The sequence below is a fragment of the Schistocerca cancellata genome, chromosome 1 (assembly GCF_023864275.1).
Source record: "Schistocerca cancellata isolate TAMUIC-IGC-003103 chromosome 1, iqSchCanc2.1, whole genome shotgun sequence".
Taxonomy (NCBI): domain Eukaryota; kingdom Metazoa; phylum Arthropoda; class Insecta; order Orthoptera; family Acrididae; genus Schistocerca; species Schistocerca cancellata.
Genome location: NC_064626.1, coordinates 124,165,225 through 124,184,903, shown reverse-complemented (window position 1 = coordinate 124,184,903; position 19,679 = coordinate 124,165,225). Strand labels below are relative to the sequence as shown.

At 39.1% G+C, this 19,679-nt stretch overlaps 1 protein-coding gene across 1 annotated transcript; it reads left to right on the top strand.

Annotated features, from left to right (window-relative positions):
- The first annotated feature begins 14,997 nt into the window (after nucleotides 1-14,997).
- On the top strand, nucleotides 14,998-17,650 carry LOC126096659 (52 kDa repressor of the inhibitor of the protein kinase-like). Its single transcript, XM_049910591.1, has 5 exons — nucleotides 14,998-15,155; nucleotides 15,482-16,356; nucleotides 16,471-16,917; nucleotides 17,049-17,385; nucleotides 17,527-17,650. The coding sequence occupies exons 1-5, from the start codon at nucleotides 14,998-15,000 to the stop codon at nucleotides 17,648-17,650; spliced, it is 1,941 nt and encodes a 646-aa protein (XP_049766548.1).
- Nucleotides 17,651-19,679: the final 2,029 nt, after the last annotated feature.

Sequence of the window (19,679 nt, the reverse complement as noted above, 5' to 3'; positions counted from 1 at the left end):
TCTCTAGTCAAGCAATGTCACCATCCTGAAGGAAGTCATTCACTAGATATGCACGATGGGGGCACGAATTGTCACCCATGAAGACAAATGCCTTGCCAATGTGCTGCCTATATGGTAGCACTATCTGCCGGAGGATGGCATTCACATATCATACAGCTATTACGGTGCATTCCATGACCACCACCAGCGTATTTCAGCCCCACATAATGCCACCACAATACATCAGGGAACCTCCACCTTGCTGCACTCGCTGGACAGTGTGTCTAAGGGGTTCAGCCTGACCGGGGTGCCTCCAAACACATCTCTGGTGATTGTCTAGTTGAAGGCATATGCGACACTCATCAGTGAAGAGAACATGATGCCAATCCTGAGCGGTCCATTTGGCATGTTGTTGAGCCCATCTGAACTGCACTGCATGATGTCATGGCTGCATAGATGGACCTCGCCATGAACATTGGGAATGAAGTTGTGCATCAAGCAGCCTATTTCGCACAGTTTGCGTCATAACATGATGTCCTGTGGCTGCACCAAAAGAATTATTCAACATGGTGGCATAGCTGTCAGTCTTCCTCTGATCCATAATCCATAGGTAGCAGTCATCAACTGCAGTAATAGCCCTTGGGCGGCCTGAGTGAGGCATGTCATCGACAGTTCCTGTCTCCCTGTATCTCCTCCATGTCCGAACAACATCACTTTGGTACACTCTGAGATGCCTGACCACTTCCCTTGTTGAGAGCCCTTCCTGGAACAAAGTAACAATGTAGATGTGATCAAACCATGATATTGACTGCCTAGGCGCATTTGAACTACAGACAACATGAGCCGTGTACCTCCTTCCTGAAGGAATGACTGGAACTGATCGGCTATCTGACCCCCTCCGTCTAATAGCCACTGCTCATGCATGGTTGTTTACATCTTTGGGTGGGTTTAGTGAAATCTCCAAACAGTCAAAGGGACTGTGTCTGTGATACAATAACCACAGTCAATGTCTATCTTCAGGAGCTATGTGACCCAGGGTGATGCAAAGCCTTTTTTTGTGTGTGTGCTACATATGATGACTAGATTTCCTTATAGATGCTTCTGAGATTATGGAACCTAACCTTTTATGTGATTTCACATCTTTTAAGAAGCAGAGATCCAGATGAGGAGCTTTTACACCACTACTGCACTGAAGCCATGGATTGACATAAACACCTACAATGAAATGGGAGACATCTCTCAGGCCAGTTTTGTTTTCAATGGATAAGTAAAATAATGGTTGTAGAAAAAACGTTTTTAAGCAATTAATTGCTGTTGCCACCCACCCTGATTGATGCATTGCTCTGGGAGGGAATATTTTCAGGTTTTCTTCAAAAGTCTCCTCCCAAAAATATTACAAGGGCTCTAAGAGTATTATGTCTCACTGTTGATTTATCTGACTGACTTTCATAACAGTCTAATGTAACCATAATTTATGACTCATTAAAAAACAAATCCATAATCTTCTTAGCAGTGTGAAAATTCCTGACACTGTTATTTCTCCAGTTTGCTCTCATATGTTGAAACACTGGTATACCACAACTACTTGTTACATGCTGGTACTTTACATGAAAATAATTTGCTTTCTCTTTACTAGAATAAATAACTATAAATAAATAGATGGTTTTTTATTTGTCCATAATAATTTTTATGTTGGGGACATAGTCTGTTTATAAACATATGAACATTAATAAGAGTTAAGAAATAAAGATAAATTATTCACAGGATCATTAAAACTCCTTGATGGAGTACAAACATATAGCAATTAACTATTGCTTTAATATTGTCTGAAATATGTTTCCATTCAACTGTTTTATATTATTTGGCAGTTTGTTATAAAAATGTCTTCCAACAGAAAATGGACTATGATCTGTTGCTCTTGTATTACTAAATTTTATGTGGCAATACTCTCTTTTCCTTGCATTATAATTATGGGTTTCACAACTGATTATACTATGTTCCATATGTCCTTTCACAAACAGTATAGTCAGGAGAACATACAATGAATACACTGTTAGTATGTTATATGTAATGAAGTATTCTCTACAGGAATGAAGTTTACTAATATTAGCTATTATCCTAATTTCTCTTTTCTGGGGTCTCAAAGCCCTATCCATGTATGCCATTGGTGGCCCACCCCAAATCTTGATACCATATTGAAGGTGGGAGCATATGATTTCAAAAAAGATTTTTCTTAAGACAAGTGGTGCTATTATGCTAGAAAGGCGATTTAGCAGGCAGGTGTTACAGAATATTTAGTCACACATATAGCTGGTGTGCTCCTTCCATGTAAGATGTTCATCTACTATAATACCCAGGAATTGTTTCAACTGATAGCTCTGGCTCAGTAACCACTTGTCTTGACTTATAATTTAGCAGAAACTCCATCAGAATTGTCTTGTCCTTATGTAGTACCAATTTGTTTTTGGTGAGATATTCTGTGATGAGGCTAATGTTCTGTATTATTTTGCACTGCTAACTGTTTTGTAGAGAAGGAGGTATCTTCGGCATAATTTACTAGGTTTGAATTTTGTGGAATTACTTTAGTATTGATGTACACAACAAACAAAAAAGGCCCAATAATGTTTCTCTGAGAGACTCTACAGTTAAGAATTTTATAAGATGATTTTACTGTTTGTGCATGTCCCCCAGTTGTATGATACAGCTTAACACATTGTCTCCTGTCAGCAAGGTAGGATCTTAACAAGTCTATTGGCACTCTTCTGACTCCATAAGTTTCTAATTTATATAGAAGAATGGAATGATTTACAGAGTCAAAGGCCTTGGATAGGTCTATAAAGGCGCCAATGACTTCATTTCCATCATCAAGTTTATCCAGTACCACTTGAAAAAATATATCTACAGCTGTTATTGTAGAGCTGCCCTTCCTGAAACCATGCTGAGAGCTTTTTAGTAAATTGTAATTGCAGAAAAATGATTCAAGTTGATCAATAAGTAAGCTTTCAAATAACTAACTGAGTACTGATGGCAATGAAAAAGGCCTATAATTTTGCACATTGGTAGTAATTCCATTTTTGTGCACTCACTACTGCATTCTCAGAAATATGGCTAAGATGTCATTCCAACCACTGGATGTATTTGCTTTTAAGTTGTAAATGATTTTCAGGATTTCCAGTTCCATAACACACCTCAAAAAGAATGAATTACTGGCATTACTGGTATTTAATGGCTGCAGTGGGTCAATCACATCCTCCCTACTTATCTTATTAAATTGGTCAATGAAGCTCTCACATATTTCCTTAGGTTCAGTCAGGAATTTTTCATTGTCTCTAATTACTATGTTGTTGCACACTGCATTGTCATTTCCCCTGCTTTCCTTGTTTACAATATACTCCACACTGTATTGCTAATATTTGTGGACTACGTCATCTGTTCTGCATACATTTGTGCTTTTAATGTCTTGAGTGCTTCACTGTAGGTTTGTCTAGAAGTTTTGGGTTTAGATTGGAAGCACTACGGTTTGGTATCTCTAAAAAGGATTTTTTTTTTAACATTTGATAATCTAGCTTTCTTTTATAGGTAAATAGCTCTCCATGAGATTCTATTTCTTTGTCTGTATGAGGCTCTAGAACTAATGCACTATGATATGAAATGTGGTTCTTGATGGTTCAAACTACAAGGTCTTCCTTGCTTAAGTTTGTAATAATGTGGTCAATACATGTTAGAGCGTCACACATTATTCTTGTTTGTATGGAATTCACATGGGTATAATTATAAGACTGTGACGTATCAATATATCTAAGATAATTAACACTATTAGTTAAGGAGTCAATGTTCACATTGCCTATGATTAAAGTGTTATTTTTATGAAATGAGAGTTTATCACTAAGTTCCTCTACATGACAAAAGAATTCTTCCATATTACTGTTAGGGGATCTGTACAGGTTACCTACTATTAACCTGCTTTTTCCGAGCTTTCTTCTTATTTCAGTTGTTTTAGACACTATCCACATGCAAATTTATCTACCCAGTGAATTTTTTTGCATTGGACATTATTTTTGGCATAAATACCAACACCACCACATTTATGTTGCTTATTACAATACACACTTTCAGTTTTATAATTACTTAAATTAATACCACACATTTCCTCAGTTTTGCACCCTAGTTCAGTCACAAGATAAATATGAGGACTACTTGTCACAGAAAATTGTTCAATTTTGTTGGTAATATATTGAAAGTTTTTTGATATTGTTTCAAGTTTACAATCATTTACAATTTTGTCATCAAGTACTTTGCCTTCACATATGCATAGTGAAACTTGTTTTACTCTACAAAAGTTTCTATAGGACTGCTTTCACTTATGAACGAATTGTTTTTATATATAAGGCTTTTCAGTTTGATCCTTTCTTTTATTATTTGATTTAATTTTTCACACAAATAACATCTTCCTGCATATTTCAAGTCCGACCTGTGGTTAGTGTTCTGGCCTCTATCCAACTTTCCTATATCTAGAACTGAGCTACACAGTTTGAACATAGTGCCTTAATTATAATATTTGTTTTTCTTACTTCCTTGTTTATATCCAAGTTATAGGTCAGGTCGTGCCGACGCAGGACAGTAGCGACAATCAAGTTTTTCTGCTTATTTTATTCAAGGAAATTCTGCAGAGCTTCAATGGAGACACCAGCTTCATTACTTCCCACATTATTCCCCCCACTTACACAAACTATAAAATAATTGCTACACAGCAATTTAATTTTCAAATCAGCATCTTGTACAATGTTTTTTTGTTTTTGTGCTGGGTGCCACAACACTGATCACTTGAAGATGTTTGCTTCAGTTATTTAGGATTTCAGCTAGATTACTTCCATGGCTATATGAGAGTAAAATCACATTGCACTTTCATGTGCGTTTTGGAGTACCAGAATTATGGAGTTCACTGAAGGAGTCACGGACTGCATTGCCATGATTATGTTCGCACTTTTCCTGTATTCCTTATTAACTGTCTGTTTTTGATTAGTTTTTGGGAGCTGATTACACTTCATTATGGTAGTTTTCAGAGATTCATTACAGTTTTTTTCTACTGAGGATCTGGTGTTGTATCTTATTTTCATATTTGTCACTGTGTTTGTTTCAAAATTACATTTACTAAGTTCGTTATCAAGTTACGTAAATTTACTGCCACCATTGCAACCACTTATTGAGAGTTTTTATTATCAAACTTTTGTTCATCTTCCCTGATTGATAATTTTTTTGCTTTTCAAGCACTTACTTGTTTCCAGTCTTGCAGTTAAGGCCTACTTGTTTGGAGGTCAGGAACTCATGGTGTCTGTAGTTTTCACAGCACTGAATTTTCATTTGTTCGGTGGGTGTTTTTGCATCTTAATGCATTCACTATGAACTGTAGACTTATTAAGCGCTTATTTAACTTCCGAATTTCTCAACTACAATCACTACAAAATTGCTTTTTCACCACTTCACTGTAACTTCTGTTCACTTTATCAACACATACATCTTCACATGACACCATCTTGAAGGCAAGATTCTGTAATTCTGGAATGCCAAAAATTGTTCACTAGGCCCAAATGTAACAATGATTCCAAGTTTTTCTTATTATGGGTGCCTGACATCCAGTTTTGGTAACAGTTTACCATGCCCTGGATGGTAAGAACTGCAGGAATATCACTTGTGAAGGCTGATTTTTTTGGTACAGACTGTTCTCCTCTCTTATTCTGTCTGATTCTATGCAAAGATGATATATTAATACAGAGCTCTTTAGTACTGTGACTAAGTGCCCCTGCTGTCACCAAAACAATTTATACAGGGTGTTACAAAAAGGTACAGCCAAACTTTCAGGAAACATTCCTCACACACAAAGAAAGAAAATGTGTTACGTGGACATGTGTCCGGAAACACTTACTTTCCATGTTAGAGCTCATTTTATTAATTCTCTTCGAATCACATTAATCATGGAGTGGAAACACACAGCAACAGAATGTACCAGCGTGACTTCAAACACTTTGTTACAGGAAATGTTCAAAATGTCCTCCGTTAGCGAGGATACATGCATCCACCCTCCGTCGCATGGAATCCCTGATGCGCTGGTGCAGCCCTGGAGAATGGTGTATTGTATCATAGCTGTCCACAATATGAGCACGAAGAGTCTCTACATTTGGTACCGGGGTTGCATAGACAAGAGCTTTCAAATGCCCCCATAAATGAAAGTCAAGAGCGTTGAGGTTAGGAGAGCGTGGAGGCCATGGAATTGGTCCGCCTCTACCAATCCATAGGTCACCGGACCTGTTGTTGAGAAGCGTACGAACACTTCAACTGAAATGTGCAGGAGCTCCATCGTGCATGAACCACATGTTGTGTCGTACTTGTAAAGGCACATGTTCTAGCAGTACAGTTCGAGTATCCTGTATGAAATCATGATAACGTGCTCCATTGAGCGTAGGTGGAAGAACATGGGGCCCCATCAAGGCATCACCAACAATGACTGCCCAAACGTTCACAGAAAATCTGTGTTGTTGATGTGATTGCACAATTGCATGCACATTCTCGTCAGCCCACACATGTTGATTGTGAAAATTTACAATTTGATCACGTTGGAATGAAGCCTGATCCATAAAGAGAACATTTGCACTGAAATGCGGATTGACACATTGTTGGATGAACCATTCACGGAAGTGTACCTGTGGAGGCCAATCAGCTGCTGATAGTGCCTGCACATGCTGTACATGGTACGGAAACAACTGGTTCTCCTGTAGCACTCTCCATACAGTGACGTTGTCAACGTTACCTTGTACAGCAGCAACTTCTCTGACGCTGACATTAGGGTTATCGTCAACTGCACGAAGAATTGCCTCGTCCATTGCAGGTGTCCTCGTTGTTCTAGGTCTTCCCGAGTCACGAGTCATAGGCTGGAATGTTCCGTGCTCCCTAAGACGCCGATCAATTGCTTCGAACGTCTTCCTGTCGGGACACCTTTCGTTCTGGAAATCTGTCTCGATGCAAACATACTGCACCACGGCTATTGCCCCGTGCTAATCCATACATCAAATGGGCATCTGCCAACTCTGCATTTGTAAACATTGCACTGACTGCAAAACCACGTTTGTGATGAACACTAACCAGTTGATGCTACATACTGATGTGCTTGATGCTAGTACTGTAGAGCAATGAGTCGCATGTCAACACAAGCACCGAAGTCAACATTATCTTCCTTCAATTGGGCCAACTGGCAGTGAATTGAGGAAGTACAGTACATACTGACGAAACTAAAATGAGCTCTAACATGGAAATTAAGCTTTTCCGGACACATGTCCACATAACATCTTTTCTTTATTTGTTTGTGAGGAATGTTTCCTGAACGTTTGGCCATACCTTTTTGTAACACCCTGTATACATAATCTCTTACACTTATCTATCCAATGCAGCCCCAAACTTTTCAGTGGTTAAATCTTTGGTACCTCACCTAGCAGCATTCTCCAATGAACTACTCTCAAAAGTACTTTCAAATTACTCACCATTACCAATGTCAGTTTCATCTGAACTTGAAATTCCTTATAGAGTTCAGATGATGATGAAAGTAGTATAGTGCAAGATGCAGAAGTAGATGCTGTGCACTTTTGTTCCTCTTGACTTTTCTCTTCTTCCGATTTTCTCTGCCTCACTCATTTTTCTTTATGCACAAGTATTCAGTCTACTCCTACAAGTTAGTCTTTATGCTCTGGCTTTTTCTGTTGAAGTAAAACCATCTTGTCTTCTTCCAACTTGATTATCTGTAGAGCATGGGACTGTGCAGTTTCAAATAAACTGTACAAATTATTTATAAACTTCTTTTCACAGCTCTCAAACATGTCTTGAGATGATTTTGTGATTTTCTCCAACCCAAATGCAAGATTATAACGTTTTGTGAATAATGCTGAATATCTCTTGCCAGAATTCTTGTTCTCTTCCAAAATATATGCACTTGGGAACCACAAGATCAGCACTTCCATTAATAGTAAACTGTACTTCTTGTATGTTGTAAAAAACTTCTCTATGTAATGGTTATTTGGCATTTTATATTTCACACTAACAACACGTCTCTTGGCACCACATAATTGTTGTGACATCTTAAACAGAGACTGTAAAATACATGTGATACAATCAGAAACAAATAAATAACTGACTGCACTGGACATACACACACTCTGGCATAGGTTACAGTGCTTCTATTGCAACAGAATTTTGAGCAGATGTGTTTTAGAGTCACATGAACAATACAGGATGGAGAACACACAAAAATATTAAAGTCAGAAAATATGGGACACCTTAACTGATACATTCCATAATAGATGAACACTGTTTACACATTCTCAAAAGATTCCATCACACAAGTGACCACTGAAATCATGACATCACCACAACACACATAACGAAACAGCACATTCTGCTTTGTGTACTAGTGATTAAGCGTTACATGCAAGTCCAGTGAAGTTACAGCAGTGGGATCACATCAGAAACCTCTGCTTCATACACTTAAATTGGGTATACAGTGGGATGAAACTACTGGTGATATAAATAGGACTCAAAACTCACAGCCTCCATCTTTGGCATCAGGGGCTATATTTTTATGTGGACTGGCACAGCCTCATACTAGCAGTATTGTACTGTAGCTGATGCTGTAAGCTTGCTACTTGAGTAACCATGCTGGCAGTGCCACCTTTAGGCCTGTACTGTAAGTTCACAATTTTCCCAGCAGACTATAATCCTGTGGCTGAATGACCTGTGTGACTATCAGTTGCAGTCACATCGTGAACATCTTTCAGGTAAAGAATAATTGAACACTGCAGTCCCTCAAGGGAATGTGTTAGGCCCAATAATGTTTCTCATTTATGATGCTAGTGTGAAAAACTTGGAGTCATTACCACATACTAGAGCTAGTGCAGTGATGATCCCACATAATAATAGGTCATCCTTAATGGGTAAATACATGATGTGTAAATGCTCTTGGGCAGAGATTCATGGTGCAGATGTCTTCCTTAGCCCAGTCATCAAACAGCAGAAAAAGTCAACTAGGCGAAAGAAATTGTGTAGTCACAAATTTTTTCACAGTGCTACAGGGGAGTGTCATGAACAACATGCTAAAAATTCTGACTAGTGGGATGTCATGGAGGAGGGATTGTTGAAATGTCACTTTTTGTTGTTGTTAGTGAATAGCTCAAAAAATATTATATATTAAATTTCCTGCAGAAAAAGTTCTATTTATTTTCCTCCATACCTGTAGTTTCCAGGTCGCAGTGGACAGAAAAACTGCACATTGTCAAAATAATTGTTTTAGCAGTATAAAATCAATGTTTATTTTTAAATGAAGTGGGTTGATTACACATATTAAATGTATGTATCACATCTAAGTGCAGTAGAGCTGTATTAATGGACGTATTGAGTTCTGTGGGTGTAACCAGGGAAAGGGGGAATGTATGGAGTAGAAATGCAAGGGATGGTAGGTTACCAGATTGTGTTTAGGAGCTTCCTTCCTTGAAAAGTCTGCATTAACTCAGCACTGAGCAGGTTATTCCCCATTCCATTTACCTCACAATCAAATACAGGGTGTTCCACAAAGTTATGATTACTCTCCCCAGTGCCCAGACATATTCGGGGGATCTTTATTTTACAACAAATGCATTAACACTGAATGGAATGCAGATATGAGTTAGTAGTAACACTAACACAAGAAATGTATATGGACCTGATCAGTCACCCTTTACAGCAGCTGTAGTTTTCTTCTGGGAAAGACGATATTCTTGACTGTGGGCACTGCTTGATTTGGAGTTTACAGACAGACAATACCTCCCCAGCATTTCCTGTCGACTTCTCATATGTGAGTAGACAAAATAACTTTCACTAAGCTCGTGTTTATATAGTGGAATTACCTTCAGTTTATCAAGTGAGTACTTACAGTTGTTAAGTCAGCTATTATGTGAAACAATTCAACAGCTTGAACTGTCAACTCTCTATCACATTGAAGAGCCTGTCCCAAGCGTAATGTGCTATCCACATATTGATTTTATAGTATTAACTTTAACTGTCTGGAATACTTTTCAAAGCCTGAGGGGTATGAAATACATCACCCTAGCCTCCGCACTCCCAACATCTGAACTGACTCAGAGAAGTAAACTATACCCTTCTATAATAGAAGTGGTAGGTCAAGAGTGTTATAGAATTTCAGATACTTCAACAGATACTGAGATGACAAAAGTCATGGGATAGCAATATGTACATATACAGATGGCAGCAGTATTCTCTACACAAGGGCATAAAAGGGCAGTTCATTGGCAGAGCTGTCATTTGTCCTCAGGAAATTCCTGTGAAACAGTGTAGCCTGTGATTATGGTCACACAATGGGAATTAAAAGCCTTTGAATGTGGAATGGCAGTTGGAATTAGACACAGGGGACATTCCATTTTCAAAATCAATATTCCATGATCCATGGTATCAAGAGTGTGCAGAGAATACCAAATTTCAGGCATTACCTCTCACTACAAACAACATAGTGGCCAGTAGCTTTCACTTAACAACCAAGAGCAGCATCATTCACATAGAGATGCCACTGTTAACAGACTAACAACATTGTATGAAATGACTGCACAAAGCAAAGTGAGACATACAACAAATGAATCCAATAGGTCAGTGTGATGAAATCTGCAATTAATGGACTATGGCAGCAGATGATTGATGCAATTGCCTTTGCTAACAACACAAAATCACCTGCAGTGCCTCTGCTGTACTTGTGACCATATTGGTTCGAGCCCAGATGGCTAGAAAACTGTTGCCCAGTCAGATGATTCCTGATTTCTGTAGGTAAGACCTGAGTGTGGCACAGACCCTATGAAACAATACACCCCAAGTTGTCAAGAACTGTGGAAGCTAGTGGAAGCTCCATAATGCTGTAGGCTGTGTTTATAGAGAACAGACTAGGTCTTCTGGTCCAAACTGATCACTAACTAAAAATGGTTATGTTTGGCTACTTGGAGACCGTCTGAAGCCATTCATGGACTTCATCTACCCAAATAATGATGGAATTTTTATGGAGGACAATGTGAAATTTCACCGGGCCACAAGTGTTCATGACTGGTTTGAAGAACATTCTGGACAATTCAAGTGAATGATGTGCCCATCCAGATCGCCTGTCATGAATCCTATCAAACATTTATGTGATAATAACTGAGAGGTCAGTTCAGGCACAAAATCCTGCAGCGGCAATGCTTTCACGGTTATGGATAGCTATAGAGGCTGAATGTCTCAGTATTTCTGCAGGGGACTTCCAATGACTGGTTAAGTCCATGTCACTTCAAGTGGCTGCACTATGCCAGGCAAAAGGAGATCCGACACTATATCAGGAAGTATCCCATGACTTTTGTCACCTCAGTGTAAGTCAAGCAATTGATAATAGTAGGTTATTGTTCTAGACTGTAACATATCAGGTCCATTCAATCATAAATATCCACACTTATCTTGAAGACACACCATGAATGTGTGGTTAGTGACACCACTTGGTGCAACCGGCTATATATGTGCCAACAATTCCTGTGTGGAAAAGATTTGTGCAGAAACCCATTAACACAATTAATCACATGAGAAACGCAATAACATTCAGGTGTTTCATTAATTCACCACCAAACGACTGCAATACAATTACACAGCTTCACAATACACTGTCCACAACAGACACCAACAGCTGCCACATTTACCAATACAATTCCTTTCCCACCGACCCTACACAGGACACTAACAACAGCACATTTACAAATTAAATACTCCTCAGTCGCTGTTTGAAGGAAGGTATTTTACATAAAAGCTTGCTTAACACCTGAAAGGAACTCTACTATCTACAAACAAGTTCAATGAAGTTATTTTGTCAATTCATATAGGAAAAATGGACAGGAAATGCTTTTGACGTATAGTTGCACATAAACTGAAAATCGAGCGGAGCCCATAGTTAAGAAAATCACCTTTCCCATAAGAACACCACAGCAGCTGTACAGGATGGCTAAGAATCTATTTCACTTCTGGCAGTGTAGAACAGTGGTCAGATATTTACATAGATTATAGCAACATACCTTCCCTCACACTCCATTCTGCACCCATGGAACACAATTTATCCCATACTATGGCTCTACCATACATAGATGTCATATACACATTTTGTAATTGTTTTTAACCCACTTTACTTAAAAATAAACATTACTTTTGTACTGTTAAAACAATATTTTTGACAGTCTGCAAAAATATTCTGCAGGAAATTTCAGGTAGTTTCATTTTGTACTTCGAAAAATTTTCAATAGGTTCCACAGTTTCTAAGCTATTTGAGAAAAACATGAGGAGAATGTGACGTTTTAGCATCCCTTCCCCCTCACATACCAACACTCAGGAATTTTGGTATGTTGTTCATGACATCTCCATGTAGCGCCATGCAAAAACCTGCAACTACACAATTTGAGGAGGATGGAAAATACTGAAATAAAGAAATGTATGAAACCAAAGGAAACCTATACTGATTTTCTGGGCATACTGGAGGACTCTGCTCCTTCATATTCAGTGGTCATCAAGTGAACAAATAAGTTTAAATTTGGTCAGGAAAACTCTGATGATAATTTGCTTAGTCATCAGCCAAGATATGCCACTAACCCAGAAATAAATGCAGATGCCACTATCCCAGAAGTAACTGCAGAAGTGCATAAAATTGTCTTGGAGGAATGGAAACTAAAAATGCGTGAAACTGCTGAAGCTGTAAGTATGTCATCTGAATGTCATATCACATTTTAACAGTGGAATTGAATATGAGAAAACTGTGTGCTAGATTGCTGCCGTGACTCTTAACACAGGATCAGAAATGCTACAGAATGGAAATGTGTGAACTATGTTTGACCTCTTTTCAGAGCAACCAACATGGATTTTGTTTCCGTTTGTAACCACAGATGAATATTGGGCTCATTACTATAACACACAGACAAAAGAACAGTCATAGCACTGGAAACATGATGATTCAACACAACTGAAGAAATCAAAGTATTGTGTTTCTGTGGTCTCCTACAATGCTACCAATCCACATTGTCACACTGCTATGTCTTTGCACCAGCCCCATAGGAGCACTAGCAGAAGCCAGCTGAACTTCACCTGCCTGCAGAAAGCAGGCTACATTTGAGGGCATGCACAAGAGGGTAGAGGCCACCACGTAAATGGATCTTTTGGTGTATCCGAAACGCCATTTTCCTCAACCAATCTGAGCCCACATTGCCAGACCAATAGGTGTCTAGTAGTCATCTACCACTTGGATATCACTGCCCTCACCCAGCAAGCAGCATTCAGTTCTGTCTCTGCCAGCAGAAGCAGAAATTCACCAGCACCATGTCACCGCCCAGACTTGATGCCGTCCTTGCCATCTGGAACCAATGCGCATCGTGACCTGCTGCTCCAGCAGTGAAGTCTGAGGTGCAGACTCCTGGTATTGCTCATGAGATGGGATTTTAATTTTCTGCCTACTGTGCAATCTAAGAAGATAGCTACTTTTTTGCAAGAGAACTTTTCAAAGGATAGTCTCACACAAATATTTATTTGTGTTGTTTTCCTGAGAACTTTAAGTTGTCCAAGAAGTCTTTCCTTTATTGTCAAGAAGGGTTTTTCCTATTTGTTTTTAAATGCCAACAGAGTGCAGAACTTATGTTTGTGAAGAAAAAATGATTGTGTCAACAAATTGATTCATGAGTATAATCACTTACTTACTGGAAAATTGGCCCAAGTCGGGACTCTTCATTTTCAAGAATATCACATAACTGTTAAAGACAGGGCTCCTGTGTTATTGTCACTATGTCATTGGCAGGTGTGCCTGGTGAAGCTCATGGGTCGGCTGCACTTGTCACTGGAGGTTTCGAAGCACAGTGACACAACCCTCAACCCCAACCAGGAGTTCCCGCAGCCACTGCCTCCCTTCTGTGTGTTTGACCACAAAGTGAAGCCATGGTTGTGATACCTAATGCAGATGGAACAACATTTCCTCCTCCCCAGACTGACAGGTGACACCCGGCAAAACACTTATCATCGGACAAAGCCAGCCCCTTTGTATACCAGCTTATCCAACAGCTGCATCCTGAGGCTGGTCCAGACTCTGTTTTCTATGATATTCTGAAGTCCAGTGTCTCTGACTGTTTTGATTCCAATGTTGATGTGGCTGTGGCCAACCGCAGTTTTATTAATTGTCACCGTCTGTCTCATGAATCTTATCAGCAGAGGATTATGCGATTTCGGGGACACTTTCCTGATTGGCATTTCCAGAGTAAACATTCATGTTTCCTCCCTTGTACGTGAGGCTCTCCATCACAATTTCCTCAAACTTAAGGCTACCTCCCTTGAGTCTTTTATTCTTTCAAATTTCAAATAATGATTAACAATTGTCAGATGCTAATTTAAATTAGCGTATTGCATTATGTTCCTTTTCGTTAGCTGAAGAAGTGTTCGAGGGTACTGTGTGGCCACTAATATCACTACTTGTCTGTAGAAGTAGGCAACATTTGTCATTGGAACTACTGTCAACGAACATGATCTAGCAGGGTGTGGCATGAGCTACCAACATTTCCGGAACGTTCTAGATGAGTCTTGCTATGTTCTAATAGGAACATTTTCCATAAATATTTCCACATCCATCGCAAGAAACTGCTCCAAATGATCGCGTGAACCTCAAAGTCGCTGGCTTGCGGTCTAATGAACACCACACTGTTACGTTGTTGAACCAAAACCCCTCCCTCCCTCCCACCACTGTGATACAATTTCAGCTTCTGTTCTTTAGTCATCACTCAGCTAGGTCCGGCATCGCATCGCGTTAAGGGTTGTGTAAATTCAATGTGACTTGTAAGTGGACAGTGGTTTGCATAGACGTTTTTGCATTGTGAATGTAAAAGCGCAGCATATACAGTGGCAAAATGACAGATATACATAAGTTTTTTGTACCTCAAAAGTGAATTAAAACTACAAATGAAAGTGGAGGTGTCAAAGAAGATAGTGTCTATGATGAGGTATCGCTGCAAATTGGTTAATCAAACGCAACCATCACTATTAAAAATTCCAGTAGTTGTGCTGATGGAGAAAATAAAGATGAAGCCAGTACCTCTGCTGGCTTCAAGTGCATTGGGGTTGGGGGTTGTTTTGGGGAAGGAGACCAGACAGCGAGGTCATCGGTCTCATCGGATTAGGGAAGGAAGACGGCCGTGCCCTTTCAGAGGAACCATCCCGGCATTTGCCTGGAGTGATTTAGGGAAATCACGGAAAACCTAAATCAGGATGGCCGGACGTGGGATTGAACCGTCGTCCTCCCGAATGTGAGTCCAGTATCTAACCACTGCGCCACCTCGCTCGGTTTCAAGTGCATTGATGAAAAGGGTAGCAGTATCCTGGTCAGTATTCCCGATGTCTGAAATTACATTGAAAAAAAGGATATTGACAATTGCCTAAAGTATAGGATTTTATTGAATCCATGGCAACCTGAAAAAAGTTATAATTTTAAGAATGACATAGACAGCACAAAAAGAACATTTCAACCAGACTGGCTGTCATTATATCCATGGCTGGTCTATTCTAAAGCAGTTAAAGGTGCCCTCTGCAAGTTTTGTGTGCTTTTCAGCCCACACATAACACATGGTAGTCATCATGGTACTTTCATAAGCCACCCATTCACCAATTTCAAAAAGTTCCATGAATGTGCAAAAATGCATATGAATTCTGGGTGGCATAAAGATGCAATAGAAAAGTCAAATAATTTCATTAGTGTTGTGACAAACAAAACTAAAAGTGTGGAAGAACTCGCCAACGAGAATCTTCCGAAATTAGTACAAACTAATCGTGCAAAGTTAAAATCAATTGTTTCTTGTGTATTGTTTTGTGCATTACATGACTCACCTTTAAGAGGAGAAACAAATTCAGATGCTGTATTTGATGATTTGTTACAATTTAGATTACAGTCAGGTGACGAAACACTGTGGAAACGTTTTGAGGGTGCGCCTAAGAATGCTACCTATGTTTCTCATAGAACCCAAAATGATTTATGTGTCAAAGTACTAAGAAATGATTTGATTAATACCATCAATAACAGAGAATCATTTTCAGTTTTGGCAGACAAATCAATGGATATTGCAGGCACAGAACAACTTTCTCTTTCTGCGCGTTATTTTGACCATGCAACTAATGTTGTCAGAGAAGACTTCCTTGGATTTACACCATTAGCAACGTTAGATGTAAAACATATCCCCAATACAATAATATCTACTTTATCTGCTTGGGGTTTAAATCTAGATAAAATGGTAGGACAAGGCTATGACGGGTGCAGTATGATGGCCGGTAAAATTGGCAGAGTACAGAAGATAATTGCTGAGAAATATCCCAAGGCTCTCTTCTATCATTGTGGTAGCCATTGACTTAATTTAGTTGTGAATGATTTGAACACCTTACCAGAGGTTAGAATTGCCATTGGTACTACCAAAGAAGGAATTTCTTTTTTCCGGGGGAGCACGCAAAGGAAAGTCCTAGTTGGGAACCTTCAAAAACTGTGTGAGACACACTGGTCTGAGAAGCATAAGTCTATAAGGAAATTTAATGATAAGTTTTTAGAAATTGTTGAAGCATTAGCAATTTTACATAAAGAAGGAGATCGTGAAACTAGTCAGAAAGTCTGGCAACTTTACTGCACACTTACTTCTCCAACATTTATTCTTACATTAAAAGTCATAGCAAACTATTCAGCCAAACTAGAACCTGTCACCAATATCCTACAATCAGTAAACATTAACTTGTTAGAAGTTTCAGAACACATTCAAGGAATTGTAAAAATGTTATTGGATGACAGAGAAAATGCGGAAGCCAAATTTGAAATGATAATGAAAACTGCTGAAAGCAACTATAGTGCACTTGGAATAGATGTCACTTGACAATTGTGAGTGTTGCACGACAAGTGCGTCATTCAAATCATCCATCGGTTTCTGTCACTGAGTACTACAGAAAATCTCTCTTTATTTCATATTTGGATTCCCTAGTCCAGTCCTTGCAAGAACAGTTTTCAGAAGATAACAAGGCATCTTTTGAGATTTTCTGCTTGCACCCAAAGGTAATGAAATCCCAAAGCAACCTAGATATGAAAAGGATAATTGAAAATATCAAAAGATTTTATGGCGATCTTTTAGATAACTTCACTGAAGAAGCATGGACATGGATCAGTATGTGGAAACGCAATAAAGTAACTGAAGGAGATATTGCTCAATTAAGCCTGACTGATCTACTGGACAAAGCCAAATTCATGCCCACCATAGCTTCAACCTTGAAGATAGCCCTTAGCTTACTGGCAACCACCTGCTCTGCGGAAAGATCATTCAGGTACTTAATTAACACAGTAACATTTTTCTGATTGTAATTACTTAATTATATTTAAAAGAAAGATGATGAGACTTACCAAACAAAAGCGCTGGCAGGTCGATAGACACACATACAAACACAAACATACACACAAAATTCTAGCTTTCGCAACCAACAGTTGCCTCGTCAGGAAAGAGGGAAGGAGAAGGAAAGACAAAAGGATATGGGTTTTAAGGGAGAGGGTAAGGAGTCATTCCAATCCCGGGAGCGGAAAGACTTACCTTAGGGGGAGAAAAGGACAGGTATACACTCGCGCACACACACACACACACATATCCATCCGCATATACACAGACACAAGCAGACATTTGTAAAGGCAAAGAGTTTGGGCAGAGATGTCAATCGGGATGGAAGTACAGAGGCAAAGATGATGTTGAAAGACAGGTGAGGTATGAGCGGCGGCAGATTGAAATTAGAAATTAGCGGAGATTGAGGCCTGACGGATAGCGAGAAGAGAGGATATGCTGAAGGACAAGTTCCCATCTCCGGAGTTCTGACAGGTTGGTGTTAGTGGGAAGTATCCAGATAACCCGGACGGTGTAACACTGTGCCAAGATGTGCTGGCCGTGCACCAAGGCATGTTTAGCCACAGGGTGATCCTCATTACCAACAAACACTGTCTGCCTGTGTCCATTCATGCGAATGGACAGTTTGTGGCTGGTCATGCCCACATAGAACGCTTCACAGTGTAGGCAGGTCAGTTGGTAAATCACGTGGGTGCTTTCACACGTGGCTCTGCCTTTGATCGTGTACACCTTCCGGGTTACAGGACTGGAATAGGTGGTGGTGGGAGGGTGCATGGGACAGGTTTTACACCGGGGGCGGTTACAGGGGTAGGAGCCAGAGGTATTTTTCCCACGTGGAATGTTTCCCTCTATTATATTTATATAATTACTTAATTAGAAAGACTTTGAAACAATTTCTTAAGTCAAATGAAACATTTCTTCTAATTATTTTTAAATCTTGTTTGAAATATTATCACAATAGAGTAATTGAAGAGGGTTACACTATATGGATTAGTATAGGCCTACGTCATGTTTGTTTGCAGCACTCACAGGAGTGTGAAAATGTGGCTAATACCTACCGTGGCAGATAATCGAGTCAGTTGTTTGTGTATGGTGTCAGTTCATCGTGATAAGATAAAATCAGAGGAGGAGTCCTTTATCGAAAAAGTGGTAGATAGTTATGGGAAGGACCCGAGACGAATTCAATTTCTGTTTAAGTAATGCAGGTATGTTAGTAGTCAAGTTTTGCACATTATTAGTAACAGTACTGATTTCCACAATTGTATGCCTTCTTTTGTTCTTAATATTATATTTACAACAGTATTTCAAACTACATTAATACGTTTGTAACAATAAAACAGCCACATCATCCTTACAAACAAAGTTCAAAAAATTTGTTAAGACATGAATCTGGTATGAGTTGTGCAAATTGTTGTTTACATTTAGTTTTTACTTTACAAAATAGAAAGTAAAGCCCTGTTTTTTTTCACTTTTCAGGGAACTAACAGAGAAAAGTGCAAATAGCAAGAAAATGTATTAAGGCAGGCAAAAATGAACGATTTATTCTTACCTAAAAAGAGAAAATAATTTATATTTACCTATTTAACAATCTGAAATTGTTATTATTTATTTTAAGCACCTATTAACATCTCTCAGCAGTGGTGCACTTACTGACATGGTGTTGTGCCTCAAAATGTCCATTTACGAGAGCAATTCAGAATATTCCCACAACATTAACTCTTAAAATGAGACACCTTAACAGCAAATGTGCGAGAAACAGCAAATTCATCTAAAACCGATGTGGCTGACACTAGAGCGTCTGCCTGTAAGAATACAGCATAGCACACAAATCTAAACTTTGCAGAGCTGCCAAATTTTATTCGGAAATGCATTTCCAGTGTTATTTGTCTCCTCTCTATGACCATGTGGAGTTGCCATACTGGGACCAAGTTTGAAACATTTGCCAGTTGCCATTTACTTCAGTATTGCAAGCGAGGGTACGCCATTAACCATCCAGGCATTTGATCAATATGGCATATTGTAGAGAGATGGTAAATAAAAAGTGGCTGATGATTAATGAGACAATGATGGCTTGTTTGTGATAGTTTCATAATGACTTACAAATGAGTGGTCTCAATCCCTTAGGAGTCACAAGGGCCACCTGTGTTTCCAGGCTTCGTTTCTATAATATATCCCGGATGTGCCAGTTTCCAAACATACAGGAAAGATAAAAACTTATTTTCAGCGTCT

Excerpts from the sequence above, each read along its gene's own strand:
- LOC126096659 (XM_049910591.1), top strand. The coding sequence starts at position 14,998 with ATGAAAGTGGAGGTGTCAAAGAAGATAGTGTCTATGATGAGGTATCGC. Across the intron at positions 16,357-16,470 it reads CGGGTGCAGTATGATGGCCG|AGGTTAGAATTGCCATTGGT; the intron begins GTAAAATTGGCA and ends ACACCTTACCAG. Across the intron at positions 17,386-17,526 it reads TCTGCGGAAAGATCATTCAG|CTTTCGCAACCAACAGTTGC; the intron begins GTACTTAATTAA and ends ACAAAATTCTAG.